Source organism: Pygocentrus nattereri, chromosome 27 (genome assembly GCF_015220715.1).
Source record: "Pygocentrus nattereri isolate fPygNat1 chromosome 27, fPygNat1.pri, whole genome shotgun sequence".
NCBI lineage: Eukaryota > Metazoa > Chordata > Actinopteri > Characiformes > Serrasalmidae > Pygocentrus > Pygocentrus nattereri.
In genome coordinates, this window is record NC_051237.1 from 16,420,234 (window position 1) to 16,441,857 (window position 21,624).

Here is a 21,624-nt window from a genome sequence, read left to right on the forward strand (position 1 = left end):
GTCAGCCCTCAGTAGCGCTGATGCCAACCAATCAGCCCAGAGCAGCAGTAGCTTGTGCCCTACTGCCCAAAAGCTGTTTACTGTTGAAAAAGGAAATATACGATTTCTTATATGCTCCTACTTTCTATAATTAAAGGAAGGTCCTGAACAAGTAGTTAGAAACAATTTTAACCTTTAGTTTTTATTCGCTTAGCTCCATTCACTCACATTAATTTTGGACTTGCTTGCTGGCGCCCTCTGGTGTTTTGCAATCATGTTTTTGATATAGTGGGAGAAATAGGAAGTGGCCAGGCTCCCCTTAAACCATTTTGGCATTGCTGACAGATGTGTGAATTTTGTGTGAAGCTCTTTTGTTGCTGTGTATGAAAGGTGCTATACAAACAAACTCCTGCCTTGATAAAGATTAGCCTGCATATATAGTCATATTTCCCAACTCAAATATGTAAATAGCCCCTTTAAATACAGCTTGAATAACTGAGACTCTGACAAGCCCAGTAACCCCACGTGTGTTGTGTTTTTGCATACTGTGTTTTTGCACAGTAAAACACAGCACAAACATGTATGAGTCATTCCACATCAAATCACTGGGGATAAGCAGCGCCCATCTCAGATTTCAGAGTCACCGCACAAGAGGGTACATATTATATTAACCTGTGTCCAAAACACTGCTGCAATTCTCACTCGCAGTAGAAAAATATTTAAAACACACTGTGAAGAGTATTTTTAGAAGACGTGGAAGAAACCATCCACATGCTATACAGCATAAAACATGGATTGGGCAAAATGGGCTTTTCAAATATAACAAATCTGCCTTTATTTATTTCTCTCCACTTATTTCTAATCTTTGAAGAGTTACCAAAATGTAAAAATGGTAATTATCATGCTCAAATATCCTATTACTGTCTATGGGATATAGCGTTGATACATGTATCAGTATATATTCTGAACTTGTATTACATTATGATAATATACACTCACCGGCCACTTTGTTAGGTACACCTTGCTAGTAAAAGGTTGGACCCCCTTTTCCTTCAGAACTGCTTTAATTCTTCGTGTCAGACTTTCAACAAGGTGTTGGAAACGTTCCTCAGAGATTCTGGTTGGTTATTTGAGTTCCTGCTGCCTTTCTATCATCTGGAACCAGTCTGCCCATTCTCCTCTCACATCAACAAGGCATTTTCGTCCACGCAACTGACCGCTCACTGGATATTTCCTCTTTGTCAGATCGTTCTCTGTAAACCCTAGAGATGGTTGAGCGTGAAAATCCCAGTAGATCAGCAGTTTCTGAAATACTCAGACCAGCCCGTCTGGCACCAACAACCACGCCACGTTCAAAGTCCCTTAAATCCCCTTTCTTCCCCGTTCTGATGCTCGGTCTGCACTGCAGGAAGTTGTCTTGACCACCTCTACATGCCTAAATGCGTTGAGTTGCAGCCATGTGATCAGCTGATTAGCTATTTGTATTAACAAGCAACTGAACTGTACCTAATAAAGTGGCCGGTGAGTGTATAACATGGTTGTTGAATAGGACATGGAAAAGCAAAGACAAGTCCAATATCTGGACTTCACTAGTCTTGCCTTTATATAAATATTATATAATTTATTAGTACATAATTCTACGAATCATTTTTAATTTAAATGAATCAATTATACTGAAGCATTGACCATTAATCTATCCACTCGTCACTCAGATCCAGCTTTTTACCAATGTTTGGGAAGAAAAGAGGACAAAACAAAAGTCATTGAAACTTGTTTTTCCTGAACAAATGACATCATGTGGTGGAGGTCTTGTGACACTGACACAAACTTAGGTAGGCAGCTTGACAACAATTTTGCACACAAATATAAATGTTAATAATGTATACAAAAACATAGCCATTTGATTGGATTATCTCCTTGGCTGTTAAAGCAAACTACAAAATAAGTTATGTTCAAGGTCATTTTAAATTTATTTAGTAAAATAGAAATTGGGACTGCACAGAATAGGTCAGCTGAAAATCAAGATTTTCTTATTCTTAGGGTATAAATGAATTTTGGCTGTAAATTATGTTTTTACCCTAATGTAGCAGTGTCACTTGATAAAATAATTACTTAACAATATGTGCTGATGAAAATACATCGAAAATATAGCCTACAGACATGAAATGCACCCACAACTACAGCATCAGAGCGTAGTTATCAAACTGAGGTGCTGGAGGGCCACACGGCTGCAGATTTAACACAGCTGAATCAGGTTGAATCAGGTGTATTAAAAGGTACAGAGGGTAAGATTTAGTGACATCTAGAGGTGACGTCGCAGACAGCAACCAACTGAATACCTTCCCCCTTTCTTTCCAAGCATGTAGTTGAACCTAGTAGAAGCTAACACACCGTCCACCGTCTGAACGCAGCCTGTGGCATAGCTTTTATTCAGTATTTGTTTTTGTTCAGTATTACTGCTAAGAAAGGTCTGAATAAAACTCACACACACACACACACACACACTTTCTAAACTGCTTATTGCTGCTGTCGGAACAAAATCTTGTATCTCCAAAATGGTAACTTTACAGGAGAAGGAAAAAACATACTTTACTTTTAATGTAAGTCAACAAGGCCAACAAGCATTTTCAAATTATGTCAAAAACTGAAAATCGACGAAAATGGAGATACAAGGTTTTGTTCCGACAACAGCGTTATACTCCTGGGTTGCAGGGGGAGCTGCAGCCTATGCCAGCTGCTGAATAACTCAACTGTGCCATTATAAACTCTCAAATATTGTACTTTTATAATGTTGAATGCTTTAATAAACTGAAGAGAGAAACATTCATATATTAACATTCTTCAGTGTTTTCATCCACGTTCTCACAAAGGCCCATTTTCAGGCACTTTTTTCTACATTAGCATTGAATAGATATAACAGATATACCATCCAACTGAATTATGAATTTAGAGGATTGTTACATCCGTGGTAAACACTGCACGGCTGTGGCCCTCCAGCACTGCAGTGTGGCACCCTGTTCAACATGAAGAGCTTATGTTTGCTCCTTTCTCAGGGCTGTTTTTAAGGGATTTCCCCTTCAAGATCACACGACCATCAAGATGAGAGCTCCACTTCATTTTTGCGTGGGACAAAACTGTGCCCCACCCTAAATTTGACCCCCTCTAGCAGAAACTGTTCAGGTGCAAATGGTGGCCTTCTCACTGTAATGAACAACGACAACTGAAAACATGTAAGGCTTGTCCACTTGCTCCTCACTCATATTACATAAATAAAACATCACACGGAGTCAGCTTCTCATGGTGTAGGGGAGCGAGGATACTTTGGAATACTGGCTTCTTTATGGACGTTTCATTTGGAATAAATGAGTTGATCCTCACAAAAATAAATAAATACATTTACAGCATTTGGCTGACGCTCTTATCCAGAGCGACTTACAGTTTGATCATTTTACACAGGTAGGCCAAGGCGGTGTTAGGAGTCTTGCCCAAGGGCTCTTATTGGTATAGTGTAGCGTGCTTGTCCAGGCGGGGATTGAACCCCAGTCTACAGTGTAGACAGCAGAGGTGTTAACCACTACACTAACCAACCACCATAATAAATAATATATAAATAATAATATATAAATAAATAAAAAACCCAAGTATGTTATTTAAAGAAAAGCCTGGCTGTTAAGAACGTAAGCCTCAATAAGGCTTGCAGGCCCGAAACTATTAAAATATGTTGTTCAAACTAAGCAAAATGCTTTATTTATTGTTAAAAACAGATGAAATCCTTGTACTAACAGGCTGTTAGCTTTGTTTGTTGTAGCACAATTAGACAGGTGTGTGAACTGTATTTGATAACGTTCAATCATTATTGTGATTCATTTTATTACTGCGACAAATCAGATGTCATGGACTGTACGTATTTAAAGCTACATATTATATATAAATCTTTTCATTAGTGTATCATTAACTGTAACTATGAATCGTTGCGTTTTTATTAGCACAGAACGAGCCCTACATAGGGAGCAGGTCCTCTTCCAACAGAGGCTGCCAAGTTTCAATAGTAGCCCAGAACAGACAAACCAAAAACCTGGCCCTAGAGCACCTTTTGTGCTTTTACGTTGAAGTATAAGAGTTCAGTGGTGCCCTAGCACCGGTTGGAAGATGTAGAAAGAATCAGTGGGTGTCGCCAGTGCTGTTTGAGAAGTTTGAAAACTCAAATTTTATTATTTAGCACAAGAAAAAGCAAAGGAGGAGAAAGCCTTGTCAAAAACGCAAAAACATAACCACCGTAGTTCTACTACATGCTTGGAAAGGGAGGGGTGAGGGAGGGGCATTCAGTTGGGTGCAGTCCCTAACTTCACCACTAAATCCTACACACTGCATCTTTAAAGAACACGGACCACTGCAAGTTTCAGTGACAGCTTGATTAGTCCAGTTTAATTAGATTTGGTGCGGTTTGGTATGTGACATACAACACAAATATGGCCATTTTACCTACTATCTAAAACACGCCGCGAACCTGCTCATGTTCTGATGTTGACAGTGATAAAATAGAGGTAAATCCGAAGAAGAAGAAGAGCTATTTTACCTACAATGCCCTCGAATGTACTCCTACAACATGAAGGGCTTTTAAAAATACATATGGCTAATGTAATTGCTGTGTTTACAGCTAGTAACTTTCTGTGAGGAGGCTTTCAGCCGTCACCTCTTCGGACGTCTGGTTACCATCACTACCACTACCACTGAAAACGATTTGTCCTTGTTTTCCTAGAAAGAAGCATTTAACACTAAACCTCTGGGAATTACTTTATTAAAGGGTTAAGAGGTAAACAATGTTCAAATTTCGAAAAATCCCGTTAAGCTACAGCCCACAGCACCTCAAACACGAGCGGAGCCGAGTCGAGCCGAGCCGAGCCGAGCCGAGCCGAGCCGTTTCAGGTGCTGAGTGACTGCCCACAATGCCTCGCTCTGTTTACAACCTGCGAAAACACCTTCAACCCCCCCCTTCTCAGTTCTCCACCCGCAACGCAGCCACCTTTACACGCTGCTTCGACTAACCTCACTTCTTGGGGTGATAAGCAAACAAACAGCCGGAATTTAGACGAACTGGGGATGTTCCTCTAGCTTGGCTAACCTCAGCTGCGCTAACACATTCGCCCATGCAGGTTCTACACGGCCAGCTAGGTTAGCTAACCCAGCTCGGCTTACTCACACGTTAAACTACACGGTCTCGGGTTTCCAAAGGAACTTTGAAGGTGAAATGAATGACCACTGCATCCGCTTTCGCTCAAAAGCTCTTCCTTTAATAGCACACAACAAGCCGAGGCCAGCAAGCCGAGTGTCCAGCCTTCACCATATTGTTTGTTGTTAACCTGTGAGCTAGCTTCAAAGTTAACGCCGACAACAAGCGCCTTCCTTCTGCTACACGTACAGGGATTAAGTACGCCGTCGAGAGTTTGAGACACCGTCATAAACATTTACAGACATGGTCCGTGTGTTTCACGCGAACATGCCGGCTGCAGAACGTGCGAAATTGGCCCAAGGAGTCGCCATGAACCACTCCCCAAAACACTACTCACCCCGCCGAGGAGCCGACCAGGCTTAGCCAGCTAGCCGACCTTACTAGTTTGACACTGCGCTGAAATGAGGCGGCTGCTCAGTTCCCCGGAGAGGAAAGCTCATCTAAGCGCTGCGCGGACGCAGTTTTATTGGATCGGAGATGAAATGATTCTCGTTATACTCACTATTTGACTACTGGTCTTTGCCATGGAAGTTTTCAGGCAGATTTGTTAGAAACGTGGACGTTAGAGAGCCCTGGCTGATGGCTGCCTCAACGCCCTCATCTTCCAAGTGTGACGTCACTACACAACAACACGGGGGCTAATAATAATAATAATAATAATAATAATAACAACACAGGGGAAAGCATGGCTTTTACCCTCTTCATTTTGCATCCCCAGTAAATCTGGAGAAGCGCATTTGAAGGTCCTTCACAGTACACACCTACAAATGGGACAGCAGCAAAATTCCAGAGCAACAATTTTAGCTGCAGCTTCTGTCAAGTCATGTGAGTCTTTTTGCCTCTCTATTAAAGGCTTTTCCACTGGTAAATAAAAAGAAATATAAAAAAAAACTATTCGGATGTATGATGATATTGGGAATGTCTCCCTTCTCATTCTTTTTGTTTCATATCACCTTTAGTTAATGTTTATAGAACATCAGTAGTTTAACTCAAAGTCATTGCAGTAATAAGAGATAGTAATGGTAATATTTCATCACCATCTAATGTCCGGTATGAACCAGAGGAGTTGCTTCATTTTATATGTATGTGTGACATTCTCTCCAAAAAGTAATAAAACGAACATACATTTATGACATTAACCTTACGAAGGAGGGAAACCGAGATTAAGCAACTGTTCATAAGTCAAAAGAAAGAAACATAGCCTACATGTTAGTAAAGCCGCTTAAAGCTGACATAAAACGTGCCTTTAAAAGAGCTTTAAAGCAAAGAACACATTGAGCCATTTCCCTTAGCTGGGAGGAGACCACTCCCAAAGTCTGTTAAGATCTCATTTTGTTCTCAGTATCATTTCAGGCGTATTTGAAGCGTTTTCTGAACATGGGAGAGAGTCATTACTGTATGAAAGGCCCTAAAAGCTTTACTGTATAAGATAAAGGGGTGAAGGATTATAGAGAGCTTTGCAAATCAGGTATAAGATAAAAAAAAAAAGCCACACAAATAGGAAATCAATGGACAAAACTAAAGCTAGAATAAGAGTCCATACAGTTTCTTATTAAAACCTATGACCATCATTATGCAAAAATAAAAACTTGGCCAAGTGCTGGTATTATTTTGACCAGTAGAGGGCAGCACATCATTTCATAAATTCTTTTTCAAAACTGCTTTTGCAAATGAAATAGTCAGGTAGCACATGGTTGTACATGTCCAGAATCCTCATTGCCTTGGATGTGATCTTAAAGTGGATTATTAGCACATGTTTGTTTTTGTAAAGGTCTGGTGAGATTTAAGTCCAAGGGACCAGTTCATTGAGAGAATATGAGCATATCGCTGTTGTCAGAAGAAAACCTCGTATCTCCAAAATAGTAATTTTACAGGAGAAGGTAAAAACGTACTTTACTTTCAATGTAAGTCAATGGAACCAGAATTCTTTCCAAGTCATTTCGGGTCGTTTCTTTTGGTCCGTTCATCACGAAACTGACAGACAATGTAAAGAACAACAGGTATTTTCAAATTATGTCAAAAACTGGAAAACGACAGAAATGGAGATACAAGGTTTTCTTCCGACAGCAGCAATATGCTCAATCTTCCATAGACAGTTGTAAACTGTCAAGAGTCACTGTAACCGGTGGTTCTGATGTATTCTCTTCTGTCTGCTCATTTAACGGCTCTTTTGAAGCATTACCAGCTGGCATCAGTTCAGGATTAAAAGGCCCCGTGGTGAATGTGGGAATAAGACCAATGGGGGTGTTAGTCAAGGTGCAATAATTCTGAGTAAAACCATTTTGAATAAAACATGCAGGTTTTGGGGTGACGGTCAACGTTTCTAAGGGCTCCAGTTCCTCATGACCGAGCTCCAGGTCATCCATACATAAAAAACCCTCGACAGCAATTGGTTCAAACATGGTCAAACAAAACATGGGCTCTTCAACTGCGGACTCGTCGGGTAGGAAATCTAGATGTGATATGCTAGCAACACTGAGTGTGTCAGATTTGTGCAAGGGGGCCCAGACTTCTGTTGAGGGGCCGACGTAAGGGGTCTGATACAGGGGTGTGTAATGCACGCTGGAGATCTTTTCTTGATCCCGCTCTACAGCTGTGATCTCTGTTATCGCATCAATTGTGGAAATTTCCTCACTGTAGATTTGTTGCACTTGACTTTTGGGCACCCAGTCCTACGAATCAAAAAAGTAATTAATATGCGTGATATTCACTCTCATAAATGCAGTCACAGCTTCTGTTCTTCTAAGAAGGATGTTGGAACATTGCTGATTGCATTCAGCCACAAGAGCATTAGTGAGGTCAGGTACTGATGTAGGCCGATTAGCTCTGGATTACAAATGCTATTCCAACTCATCCCAAATGTAGTCGGTGGAGATCCATTACCCCAGAGAGTGCAGTTCCACTGCGTCTTATACCCCTCTACACTCTCAGAAATAAAAGGTATGAGACCGTCACTGGGGTGGTACCCTCCAGAGTACATCTCAGTACCTTTAGTCAGGGAACATAATTGTACCATAATCCACTGAAATCATATTTTCTAAGTTGTATTGACTCCACACCTCGTCTCGCCTCGAGGCTACTTATTTTATTGTTCTGAAAGTTATGAAAAGGTACAAATACATATTTTTACCTGGGAAAAACTTATGTAAGGTTCACAATTGGACTTTAAAAGCACTGTGGTACGTTTGAGGGTACATTCACATTGTTTGTACCTTGACGAGCCGACGCTTGGCATTAGGCATGGTGACCCAAGGCTCACGTGCGGCTGCTTCAGTGTCTCTTTCTGGCAGATCTCTGTCGTAGAGATTGTAAAAGCTCTGTGCATGCTACTGAATGCATGTGTCAGCAATGGATGCACATTAAATGAACCAAATTCACTGATTAGAAGGGGAGTCGTGCTACATTTGGACATGTAGTGTTTATATTCTTCCATGCTTTATGCAAATTTTTTGCATTGAAAGTCAATTTAAAGAGAGGTGTCTTACCTTGATATTGCCCTGATGATTTTGCAAAAGTGATTGGAAGTTGGGAGATGGCGTTGCCACCCAAATTATATCTTTGATCTTCATTCTGTGTTGATGAGAATGGTAGCTAAGTTTGTGTAACTTAACGTAGCAGAGGTTTAATGAGCTATTTTCCCATAGTTACCTTGCAACAGGGTATAACAGCAGAAAGGTCACTGCCACTGCCAAACAAATCAGAATAACCATCACGACTGTAGATGGAAGCAAGGCTGGATTGTGCTCTGGGACTAAAGATGGAGGAGTATGTCCGACTGCTGTTAGGAAAAAAAAAAAAGATCGTGTGGCTAAATTTTCATATTGTTAGACTTGTACAACTGAAAAATGGCAAAAAAAACGTCATATTTTGCACCTTGTAACCCAAAAGTTGAGGAAAGGTGATGGCAAACTTGCTCCTGTTATGACTTTTTGGAACAAGTTGCAGGCATCAAATTAGGAATAAGCATATAAAGCTCATGAGCTGATCAAGTCAGAGTCAAATAAGCCACTGCTGTTTTCATTAAGACTTCACACATCAAGCAAGTCTTGGCTGATGGACTATATTATGTATTATATGTAAGCTGATACTGAATTCACTCAACTGATTCCCCTCCATGTCGTACTTGAACTGCATAAAAGCAGCATCAAACAGATGTCATGTGCCATCAAAGATAGATCCCTTATCAGATATTATATTCCACTGAACCCCCCCTTTCACTCTGTATTTACCATCGTGTGAGGTGGTCCATTTGACGGCAGAGCTCCAGTTACTGTTTGTTCCATTGTAGTCATTCTCAGTCCGGATTTTACTGCATACCTTAGCAGTGTACAGAGTACCTGCTTCGAATTCTGCTTCTGAAATATTGAACTCTGTTCTTTTTACATTCACAGTTAAAGCCTTATAAAAAACAAAGGGTTGAAAGGATGTTAGTTTTTAAAAGCAGCCACAACTTTGCAAATGTCAATTTGACTTCAGGTCACCAACAGAAATTATAAGTACTTGCTGAGACTTACGCTGCCAGGATATCCCTCTTTGTGGTATGATAATTTGTATTTAAAGACCAAAGCATCATATTGGTGTTGCTCATATCCACTCGTCCACTTAAAGATATAGTATCCGTCTGCTTTACTCACTGTTAAATTATTTGGTGTCAGTGGTTTGACTGTGAATGAAATATGTTTAATAATTAAAACATCTGTTTTGAAAGGTAAAAATAACTATTCAGTGTAAATGAGATATATAACATAATTCATTTATATATAATCACACACACACACAGTATAGAACATGATGTTACACATTTTAATTTGCCACTTACTGTGTTTTGATGGATAATATTTGGAATCCAAATTTTTGGACTTCAGGCCATTCTCCAAATAACAAAGCGATATAACAAAATGATGGAAATTGGCAAATGAATTATAAAATGGAATATTGTCTGCTTTGAACGTGCAGCTGTAACCATCCTCTCTTAGTGTAAGTGAACAGTTATAGACCCTGTACATGAGAGAAAGGCAAAAAAAAAAAAAGAAGTAAGATTTTTTTGAACGAATACAGAAGATAATGATGATGTACATTATATTCATATGCAAATCATTACAATGGCCTGTGCTGTAAAACAAATTCCAGCCAGTATGACGTCGTTTCACTTGTGTTGGGAATGGCTGAGGGTTTTAAAAAGCAATCGATGGTGAGCCAGTAATTCGTCACACAGGTGAGCGCATTCTCCTGAGCTGAAACATTAAAACACGAAAATTCACCATGAGCAGCACCTTAAGGAGAAGAGAAGGTAACAAGCAAGCATCAAAACGAGAATTCAGGATTTTCCATGCGTTAAAGCCATTGTGTGGGGTTTGGAAAGCCATTTTCGTGGTTATGCTCACTAACAGCTCGCAGTACTTCATTTCCAAATACAAACAAACATTCTCTATGCTTATGGGACGTTTGCAAACAATGCAAATCAAAACATTTTTACCTGCCTAGTTTTGATACACTATGCACTCTTGCTTTCAGAACATGCCCACAACCACTTCCCTAACACTCAGTTCAAATCAGGCGACTGTAAAATACTGAATGAGTACAATTTTCCATAAATATGACGACACGTTACCTTGTGATCTGGCTTTGGAAAACAGCGTAAGGCTCAGAACTGTACAGAGAATTTCCAATTGTAGCATCTTCTCACATTTTCTTACACTTAACCTCTAGGCTGAGTAGGAAGACTCCACTCTCCAGTGTGAATCTGTACATAAGACACAGCAAAACGACATTTTTACCAGCATCTGTAATAAAATAAGTGAACTATTTTATCAGTTGTTCAACTAAATCAAGATCCAAATGGACAACCAAGCCATTCTTCATCATCCAGCTCTCCTTGGTCACTTACAGTAGAAATCTCAGTTCACAGACATGGCGAAAAACAATGATAAACCAGACTAACTGGCAGCATAAATGTCTGCTGACTCAAGAACGTCATTCACTCAAGTTAAAATACGAGATCAGACCATCAAAAGTAAAAAAAAAACAAGCAGTAAAACTTTATTTTTTTGTACTGTTCATCAACATGGCTGAGATTTTCTTAAACAAGCGAAACAACTGCATGACAAAACATGACGATTAACCAAATGAGCTACTGAGACAGTCCAGCAGAACAGGCTCAGTGTAAAACATGAAGGATAATAGAAATATCAACGTTACCTCCTGTGGTAAAGCTTTGGCAGATGAATGAGAGCTAAGCATGTGATAATCGAGTCTGAGTTTATATACACACAGCAGTTCCTGTTTTTGTCTCAAGTCTAAAACCCTATCTGTAAAATCTACGATCAGTTAATGAAGCAAGCATCTTGAAGCTCATTGCTCATTTTAAAGATTACTTTTCAGGGTATTTACAGTCATTCTGCGCCCTTCTCACGAACAGTCAGAAAGTGTGATTCACACTCCAAAGCAGGACCACGCTGTTGACAATTACCGTCACCGGTATCCCACAGTGGGCAGGTGGTGGTCCCTGACTAGGTGTAGCATGTGACATTTACAAAGCTCTTCAGGGTTTACCACCTTCTGTTACCAAGGCTTTTAAGAGAGAAACACATTAGCTGCTTAAATCCTCTGATTTTAGCCAGAGGCACCAATTTTAATGCACTTTGAAGAAAAAACATTTGGGATCTGATCCAACTAAAATTGATTTGGTTTGAAATGATTGACAGTCTGTATTTTATTTGACAATAAATTGAGTCTCTAGTCTCTGCAAGGTTTCCCCTTCTATAAATATGATTTTAAAATCTAAAGTTTATTTAATACATTTTTGTAGCTGTATGGCATCCACCTTAGTCCTTTGAACTGGATCATTTGATGGTAGGTTAAAAGAACAGATAACAAGAAGTTCCAGATTTCTTTCCAAGCATTATCACTTTGTAAACTAAGGTTGGTTTTGCAAACATTAGGTACTTTAGGTCATCTTAACTGGCACTTCTATCATAATGTGAATCAAGTGCTTGTGGGCATTTACACTATGGTGAGAGGAGAGTTGCAACCATTATTTGGTAATGTAACAGCTGTCAGAAGCCTCTTCAAGACAGGTTGGTACACAGAGTGAGTTGAGTGAATAAAGCCATAAAACAAAGAAAACAAAAACAACCCCAGCTGCCAAGAGTGCTATGGCATTAAAGCAGCAAGCTTTTCCTGAGTAGACACTTATGCAAACAAAGACAAAGGTCAGTAGCTGATCTCAGCAGCTCTATTTGTGCATATAAGATCTGATAGGTTGGCATGACCATGGCATTATCAGATTGAAGGCACTTCATAAGAACGTCTGAGCTGGCTTATCTCAGAGTTTAAACATGCTCATCAGATCCCTGTCAGTTCTCTCATACCCACTAGAACGTGATAGCAAGCGTTAGAGCTGTGCAAATAATCTTAGAATTATCTCTACATTGTTTTTTTCCATGCACCACGTATTCTCTAGTCACTCAAATAAGAGAAAATGCATAGCCTTTCAAAAGCAATTTTGAATTTCATCATAAAACAGCAGGTCACAAGGTGATAGAATCAGCGCTCTCACTTCCCTCAAGATTACTTAGAAGCAAAACAAGTCTATTGTTCCCTATTGTGGCTGCCACAGTGCTACTGTAGACAGATGTACGATCTTATGTCTGCAGTTATGCAGGATTAAGCAAGTCCAGCTGATTCAGTTACTATTTTTGATCGTTCCAAAAAGAGAAGAAAAGTGTCTTGGAGTTCAGAGATTCTACTACTCAGAGTTGCTTTGGTCTTCTGACAGTGGTGTGACGGCCACCCACTGCTTAACATAGTTCGAATGGGCACCCACCCCACCAGCTAGCAAAGCAGCATCCATTTGTTCGCCTCCATCACATTCAGAGTTCATGGGGCTTGAGCAGTCTGATTCCAAGAAGCCACTGTCGATGGTGTCCAAGTCCAGGCCCATTTGAGGGTAACCATCATCCGATTGCTCGTTAGAACTGTACGAGTCCAAAGAGATCTCTTCGATGTTGTCCATTTCGTTGCCCTGCAGCTGCCAATTGTCAACACCTCGCTCTTCCAAGCCTTCCCTTCCATCCAGCCCCGGGAAGTCGTCCTCGTCCGAAACCCCAGGTGCCCTCTGACCAGCCCTGTGGAAACCGGGGTCTGGTCGGTTTCTGCTGCTTCCTCCGGTCCAATCTGACATGGTGCCCTCTTGACCAGACACAGTCACGGTGTCCATGGAAATGTGGCCGCCGGAGTGTGTGGTGCCCAGGCTGCTGCCTCCAAGGAAGTAGCGCTTGGAGGAGCCAGCATTGACCAGGCTGAGCAGGCTCCAGTCCCCAAGGCCAGTCCCGCCACTGCCTGGCTCCTGGAGAAGCTCCCTCTGCAGTGGCACAGAGGCCAGTTGCTTCTCAGTGAGCACCTGCAGAGGAACACTCTTCTCCAGTATGTCAAAGCTGTTGAAGGTGAGCACCGGACCGACCCATTTCTGCAACAGAAGGACACATCATCAGAGAGCTGCACAATTTGGAAAAAATTTGCACACTTCACGTATGAAAATGTGACTTTTTTGGAGTGGTTATATTAAAAATGCATTAGTGAGTCAATAATGTGGCACATTTGCTGTATTACATGAATAAAAAAATAACTTCTTTTGTCAAAAATAATGCAGACTAATCTTTAACCATGTCACATTGGCAAATCAGTAATGAGACAAGGCTAAAAACGGTCCCGTATTATTTTGACCAAAATGAGGTACTTCACTGGATTATGTAAATAACTTGATTGATGAAGGTAGATCTTTTCTGCAAGTCTAATTGGTTAAGGTTCTCATACCACACAGTTAAAAAACACACTGCCTGGTTAGAGGGCTTATTGCATATCACAGACTTCTACAATGAAGTATTCCAAAGATGTGATATCCAGTATTGTGATTGCATTTAACAAGCAAAATATTGTGCAGTACTACTTCATCAATCATAGAGAAAAGGACTAAAAGGATAAGGGACACCTAATCCTAATCCTAGGTCAGTAAGCTAAATATAAGAAATCTGACAGTGGTGTGGCTATGAGGCCTGCAGCTGAGACAGGAGGAACCTTGCTTGCACTCAATTTAAAAAGTCTCCTCTTCGACACATTCATGACAGCCTGAACTGTCTTGCTGATGTAACACACACACACACACACACACACACACCTTCTAACCCACTTCTCCTTCTGGGTCGCAGGAAGTGCCGAAGCCTATATCAGCTGTTATCGGGCAAAATGCACTGACGTAAACAGTGCAACAGAGTACATTTAATTCTTAATGTTTAAAAACAAACTTCCATAACCTCTGGAGCTACACTCTGCACTTGCAGCTGATTTTTCCTCTGTGCATGAATGACTGTGGGTGAATGAAGGTCTGGAAGGATGCATCAGTGGAGTACATCAATTTCCCAGAAACTAAGTCCGTTTTTCGGGTGCACGTTACAGAGCGATGCAGAGAAACTTGTTCATGCATTTGTTACACACAGAGTTGATCACCGGAATGCTTTTTACTGGGCTTCCTTAAGCCAGTATCTGCAGATCCAAGATCACATATTGGAACAGAGACAGACACACCCTCTATAACTCATATGCAGCAGCACAGAGCCCAACAAAAACAAGAGGGCTCGCATCACTCCCGTTCACACGGACTACCTGTGTATTTTAGGATAGATTTTAAATGCTATAAAAGCACTTGCGTACCTGACAGAATCTCTATGTTCCAATACAAGTTCTTAGATCTGCAGATACTGGCCTTCTGCAAAAACCTATAAAATGCAGAGAGGCCACTTTCAGTTCTTCTGCTTATAAACTAGAACTCAATTCCACCTTCTTTTCACATCCTTTTACTAGACCGTTAAGCCCTGTACACGTAAACATTTAACTAATATTCTACCTCCCTTTTTTATGCATCGTGTCACTGCTTTACAAGATTTTAATGTACTATTTGTAATTTCCTCTATTACTGTTACCACCTGTCTAAAGCATTCTGAGCTCCAACCATGATGAAAAATGCTCTATAAATATTATTATTATTATTATTCTTCAAAGGATCTTACAAATCAGGACAGCCTTCAGTGATGTGCTGGCCAATAACTGCAACTTTCCTCAGCTGCATCCTTAGCTTTGATACATAGCTTCTATTTTCCCTCCAAATTTATTCAAACATGCCTTGGCTAATCAGTCTCTGACGTTACAAGGCCACTGCAGCGAACAGATTATGAAAGCTTGCGCCCTACCAAAGTAGCACTGTATGAACTGCATGCCTAAATCAGGCACTTGCTTCACAGCATTTTGAGCAGCTAAGCAAACTTAAAACAGACTCGCGGTTTCTACATTCGGGGGACGTGGAGACTTTTCTACCATCTTAATGTCGATATAGATTCCGAGATGAACAATATGATTTTATCTTTTGTGGAAATAAACGTGTTTACAAGCCAAGTGGAAAAGGGCATGATATTTTTTAGCAAATTTTGTGCAAAGTGCACGAGTTATTTTAAGCAACACCCCGAATCGAAAAAGCTTGGGGGCTCTTCAAAACCACAGACTGCAGAGTCGAACAAAACACAAGTTGTTTTAGAATAGAGAGGTACATGTTGGAGAACAAAAAAAAGGGTGAACTATTTCTAAGTCAAATACTTAGAAATGTTTCACCCTTAATCTGAAATCATGAGTCATATCAGGTAAAATGTCTTAAATGTCACATAAGAGTCATAAGAGCACCATTACTGACTCATTCTGAAAGCAAGCAGTAGTCTGGTAGAGATGGAGAGGATCTCATGTTTCAAAAGAACTAATCGCGAATATAATTCAAAGATAAGAAATTACGCTATTAGATTCATTATGTGCCTGTCAGCAAAGTTCTTGGTAAATGGGTCTGAGGTCTAGGACAGAATCTGGCAAATTCTCTAGAACTTACTGTTTATGTATGACGAGAACGGTTTTGGCCAATATCATCTCAAAGAAATTGCCAGAGGTTAATTGTAGTTCATCTTAGTAAATTTCGGTGACTAATAATTTTGAGAAAATTAATCTAGTGATCGCCCGAGATGGTAAATCTCCTCTTAGTAAATTCAGTACCTTTTTAAAAGTGCGAGGTAGTTAATATTCTTACTGCCTCTTTATTTATATATCACTGTCCTCTACTGGGCATGCTTTGTCTCTGCACGTCAAGTCATTTTTCGGCCTTCTGCCAGCCTTCAGTCGTCACCACTTCCTCTGGAATTATTTCATACTTGAGATGCTTTGACGCGGGTGGTGACATGATAGAAAAAGTGTCACTGTTAAACACTTCGGTTCTCCGCCAAGAAAAATTCTCTTCACAGCCACAAACCACCAAGACATACCACCAAGACAAAAAAAAGGTTAAAGAAGAAAAAAAAGAAAAAGAAGATTTTCAGAGCTTTGAGATGAGGAACTCTGTGCTGAAGGTTCCTTTGCTGTAACTTGCCTGACCCAGTGGAATCTTCATGAAATTTCCCCTTGAGATGAAAACATCTATATATAACTACCCACCTAATCTGAGTTTGGGTTTGAGCTCACAGTACTTTCCATCTAAGGTTGGGGGGGGGGGGCTGCTACTTTCATTTTGCACATATAACAAGTCCACCCAGATGTCATCTCCACAGCCCTCTCTGCACCTTTTGAAGCCCCTTCAGACTGACTCATTTGCTAAATGTCATAGTCCCTTCTTGCATGTGGTGAGTGACGAGGCTTTTGTTGGGCTCAACAAGAAAATCCCTCCGAGCACACAGTCCCTCTTGTGAACAACACCTGCTACTAGAGCGCGACGTAGCTGAAGACGCAAAAAAAGCAAATCAAAAGCAAAAGCTGCCCTACAGTGATAGACGAATGAAATGAAAAAAAGCATCACCTCAACTTCTTGGTACCACAGCTACAGTTGCCTTACCTTAAAGTCCCCTTGATACGTGTGGTACAAGGGTTTGAAGAAGTCTTGAGGGTTTGGGATGTACTGAAACAGACCCAGCTTTTTATGCCACCCCCTATAGATGAGGGAACACAAAACAGTATAGTTTGAGCTTCTTTATATATATATATATATATATATATATATATATATATATATATATATATATATATATATATATATATATATATATAAATATATAAAAATAATAATAAAATTAATTAATTAATTAAAAACAGTATAGATGGCCACTTTCCAGTGGCTGGTTCTTGATCTTGCAAATGTGATTAGAGTGCGAAGAACCATATTAAAAGAATAGCGAAACTTGCCAAGCCGAGAAACATCTACAAAACTTTTATTTATTTATTTATTTTAAAGGGTGGGGTTTCTTAAACAAATGAGCGGTGCAAGACAATGTGATTGGGGTCTGCAGCCAGAGAACAAAAACAGTAGCCACTTTTTAAAGACATTATGTCAACTGAAATTCAGGGCCATTTCGATGTAGATGAGAATTTAGTGCACTGAAAAGGTTAGACCGTTCAATGCACCAGAAGTGCATGCACGTCTGACTTCCTCCACCTTCTTGCCTACATGAACCGAAGCCTGACTGCAAGCGGTACTTTGCTGCCGTTGTGGTTTTTGTGAACGTGGGAGGCTTGAAGGGATGATGTGCATACGGTAAAAGACGTGATATCAATTACTGGAAAAGGTGGAGGCATTATCAAGGTTTCAAATCAGCTACTTTGCTTAATTCTCTTCCATCCTTTAGGGCATGTAACTGGAAGAGAGCCAAGTGTGATCTCTGATCTGAAGAAAGATACCTACCTTGCAGAGAAGGATGAGATGATGTGGATCAGTGTAATTTGAAGAATGACTGAAATTTGGATCACTGGATTATAAGATCCCATGATTCTCTAGAACCATGTTAACTTGTCTATGAATATAGATCCTTTTCTAAGACTTTGTATAGGAATTAAACTGAATCTTTACAAAGAATGATATAAATCAATTATGTAACGAGTTGGTTATTCTGTATAGAAAGTGCATAAAAGAATGAAAACATTCAACTCACTGCTTCCCAAAGAAGAACAAGAGTACAAACAGGAGCAGTCCAGACAGCAAGAACAAGAGATGGTATCGGTTTGGACCTGTGAGAGCAGAAGAATCTGTAATAATGAAAGCAGTTCATATCAGATGATCAAAAATCACCTTTACAATGAATCATTCAGGATTAGATATATCATTTCAATCAAAAAACAGACTCTGTGTGGTTTCATTGGGCATGTTTGCTCAAGACATGGAACAAGTCATTGAAAACATTTATGGTGATCTGAACAAAGGCTCTCTCTGCTCAAACACAAACATACTCCATAGCAGCTGCGCTGACCTTTAGCAAGCTGAAATGCAAGTAACTTTCACAACCTAAAACTTCCATGAACTGAAATCGAAATGAAGCAGGGCTTCAACTCTTTACTCAATATTCTAGGACCACCACTTGCATACTTGATGTTTTTATGACCACTGCTTTGTGGGTGAACTAGCATTTTGAACATGCACTAGCCTTCAGTAAGTCAGAGTCTGTAAAGATACTACAGCTGATCTTGTTGCTTTACCAGTGTGAGGGCAGCTCCACTCAGAGCTGGTGCTCCACTCGCTCCATTGACTTGAAGGAAAACTTCTGGAATTGACCGTGGCCTGGACAGAGGCCACATACGCTTTATTCGGCAAGAGCAGCTCACACCGGATTTCCTGGTACCTGCAGTCGTCTCTGACATAGAACTCCTTTCTGTGTTTCTGAGGAGCAAATTTCACACAGAAGATCAGGCTGCATATTTTGAGTGAGAGATCAACAACAAGGTCATGTCTGCCCTTCACACACAACGCTTAACTGCTCAGTTCACACCTATGAAAAAGCAGTCTGAATATCTTACCTCATTCAGACCATCTGCTGGCTCTAAACGCACCCTGTACATCAAAAGACCATCCAGGCCACCATCTGAGATATAAGCCATTTCCCAGGAGAGGTTAAAATCCCCATTACTCTTCGTAAGAGTTAGATTGAAAGGCTGCCGTGGCTTAACTTTAAGAACATGAAGAAAAAGAGCAAAGAAGTTAAACAAGTGTATCTGTATAAAGAGATAGGGGTGAAAGGAAAAGATGAACCATGACCAGGCACAAACTGGTAGATACACACCGATAGCCTGTAAATTCATGTCCTTTGAAGTACATATTGGCTCCTGTTGCTGGTTTGACCATTTTACTTTTAGTGTGCACACTGTATCAATGTTGACCATCTGGTAAAAACGCTCTGGTTCGATTGTGCACCACCGTTGTGGCGGCCTTATGACACAGCTCCCATTCACAGACTCGAACTCATCTCTGAAAAACACAAATCCAACTACGTGGTGAACAAATTGGGTAAAAGCAAGTGAACGCGTTTGTCCATAGTGCAAACTCTGTCGATATTCTGGCTGACCGGCTTTTACCACAGATGTTGAATTAAGCAGAGGCCTTGAAAACAAACTAAAACGTGCCAAGACAATAAAGAAAACAAAGTACTTTAACACTTTAAATCAACTCTTCGTTCGCTTCAAACACTGAAAGGCCTTCGATAATGAAGCTCATTACAGGCTTAGAAAGGAAGATGACAAACAGGGTGAACTGTTACCTGCATTCTGCCTCCACATCACAAGACTCTGGACCTTCCGTGCCTGAAGTGGAACAATTGAGTCTCGAGAAGTAGTCCGTGGTGCAGGTTACGTTGCACGCGCAGTCGGCTGCAAAAGCAAAAATGGTCATTGCAGGGGTCACCTTTTATCGGAAGCCCTGCTGACTTTCACAGCTAGTTTGGATTTTTTGTTAATGCCGACATAAATCAACGCAAGAACTGCACTCTTGAGGAAAGTGAAGGAAATTAGGCTTACTCTGCTGGACGAGTCCACAGACCACAAGGAGGAAGACGGCTTGGCATAAGGCAGCCATCATGAAGAAGCACAGGCAAACTCGGCGTCCAGTTCAGCTCAGTAGCTCTTTACACAGCTCCAAGGCCAAATCCGTAATTTAAAAAAAAGAAAGAAACCTAATTACCTCTCATTTTCATTTTCCAATTTTCTAATTCATATTCAGTGGAGCTCAGAAAACAAGGCAGCACCAGGCACACACACACACACACACACACACACACACAACTAATAGTGAAACACTGGCACAAAAAATAAACAAAAGAAAAATCACTCTCACTTCCACTGATTTCACTTCTAATGAGGAAGAGGAAAAGAGGAGGTGAAAGCAGGAGCAAGAACTAATCTTTGGATCTAGCCCGGGTGCCTGCTGAGGGGAAAACGGTGAGGGTGAAGACTCACCTGGATAAGCTCCCGGAGAACGCCGCGTACCCACACATGCTCAAATCCCAGTAAAAGACGTCCTCACTGGTGACTGAGAGTCCGCCGAGTTTATCCGAGCAAACATTATTTTAAAGAAAGCGAGCTGAAACACCGACACTCTGCCATCGATCCACAGGCTCAGTCATTCAACAGATGACGTCTGGGGCAGCGCTCACCGAGGATGTGGTTTTTGTGGTGACCTGCAAACGAGCCGAACAGTGAAGCACCGCCTCTTGTACTGTCTCTGTTTTCATGCCCTCAAAAGTGCAGTATCATCAGTAACAGACGACGGGACCAACAAGAAGACGCGTCTTCACAAACAACCCGTTTCACTGCACTAAAACACGAGCAGACACCTCGCGCTGCAGCGGATTAAACGAGCGCCAGAAGCGGCTCTGACCTGGGCAGTGCTCGGGCGACGGGCTGGAGAAGGATAAAAGCTTTCAAAAGCACCTGCGCCCCTCAGGAAACGCTCACCGGTCACCGCAACGCCACTCGTTCAACTCACCGCTTGCGCTGGTTCTGGTGGTCACGCTGGTATTTGTAGTTTTTTTAGCGCCATGCTGCGTCTCTAAAAACAGCTGCCCGGAACAGCGCCTGTCAGAGAAGGAAGAGGGTTTGAGTGTTGCAAGACGTCTGCATAATCCAGATATAAACAGAATCCTTCAGACTGGACTGATATGAAATTGTCCGTTTGTAGATTCACTCGCCGACTCTGATGATGGCGGTGATGATAGGAACCAGGGGTCACGGCGTCCACAACATGAATATAGCCTTTTTGTTTACTATCCAAAGCCACCAGTGAGCCTCCACACGCCGTCGAGTGTCTATGCAGTGTTAAATGGTGAAATGGAGATCCATCTTAAAAATGTGGTTTCTTTGGGGACTATTTGGCCATAGAACACCCTCCATGTATCCCTCCACCATCGGATCAGTCGTGGGCTGGAGGTTAGAGATCTGGCCCTGTGACTGGAAGGTTCGATCCCCAGAGCCGACAGTCCATGACTGAGGTGTCCTTGAGCAAGACACCTAACCCCCAACCGCCCCCCGCCGTGGATAGGGCTGCCCACCACTCCGGGCGAGTGTGCTCACTGCCCCCT

At 41.1% G+C, this 21,624-nt stretch overlaps 3 protein-coding genes across 8 annotated transcripts in view; all 3 read right to left on the reverse strand.

Annotated features, from left to right (window-relative positions):
* Positions 1 to 7,132, reverse strand: part of pdpk1a (3-phosphoinositide dependent protein kinase 1a) — a 28,460-nt gene extending 21,328 nt beyond the window's left edge. Inside the window, exon 1 of one of the 2 annotated variants that reach the window (XM_017707544.2) lies at positions 5,712 to 7,132. In XM_017707544.2, coding sequence (XP_017563033.2) covers positions 5,712 to 5,735 — 24 coding nt within the window. In that variant the 5' untranslated portion in view covers positions 5,736 to 7,132. Of the gene's footprint in view, positions 1 to 5,546 lie in introns of both variants that reach the window. The other variant, XM_017707543.2, reaches the window with a different exon arrangement.
* A 27-nt stretch (positions 7,133 to 7,159) lies between these two features.
* Positions 7,160 to 11,472, reverse strand: il21r.2 (interleukin 21 receptor, tandem duplicate 2). The gene is made up of 9 exons (XM_017707551.2): positions 11,408 to 11,472; positions 10,821 to 10,952; positions 10,311 to 10,443; positions 10,029 to 10,207; positions 9,724 to 9,872; positions 9,439 to 9,607; positions 8,858 to 8,987; positions 8,695 to 8,779; positions 7,160 to 7,881 (listed from the first exon to the last, which is right to left on the reverse strand). Exons 2-9 carry the CDS (start codon positions 10,885 to 10,887, stop codon positions 7,288 to 7,290), a joined length of 1,506 nt encoding a protein of 501 aa, XP_017563040.1. The 5' UTR covers positions 10,888 to 10,952; positions 11,408 to 11,472; the 3' UTR covers positions 7,160 to 7,287.
* il21r.1 (interleukin 21 receptor, tandem duplicate 1) lies at positions 11,224 to 21,122 on the reverse strand. 5 transcript variants are annotated; one of them, XM_017707546.2, is made up of 10 exons: positions 21,033 to 21,122; positions 20,504 to 20,724; positions 20,066 to 20,194; positions 19,810 to 19,918; positions 19,336 to 19,520; positions 19,073 to 19,221; positions 18,755 to 18,935; positions 18,214 to 18,307; positions 17,124 to 17,217; positions 11,224 to 13,676 (listed from the first exon to the last, which is right to left on the reverse strand). In XM_017707546.2, exons 3-10 carry the CDS (start codon positions 20,124 to 20,126, stop codon positions 12,957 to 12,959), a joined length of 1,593 nt encoding a protein of 530 aa, XP_017563035.1. In that variant the 5' UTR covers positions 20,127 to 20,194; positions 20,504 to 20,724; positions 21,033 to 21,122; the 3' UTR covers positions 11,224 to 12,956. The 5 variants fall into 5 exon arrangements, with proteins under 5 accessions (XP_017563035.1, XP_017563034.1, XP_017563036.1 ...); XM_017707545.2 differs by having other exon boundaries at positions 20,925 to 21,117; XM_017707547.2 differs by having other exon boundaries at positions 20,066 to 20,180; positions 20,504 to 21,118.
* Between the last annotated feature and the right edge of the window lie 502 nt (positions 21,123 to 21,624).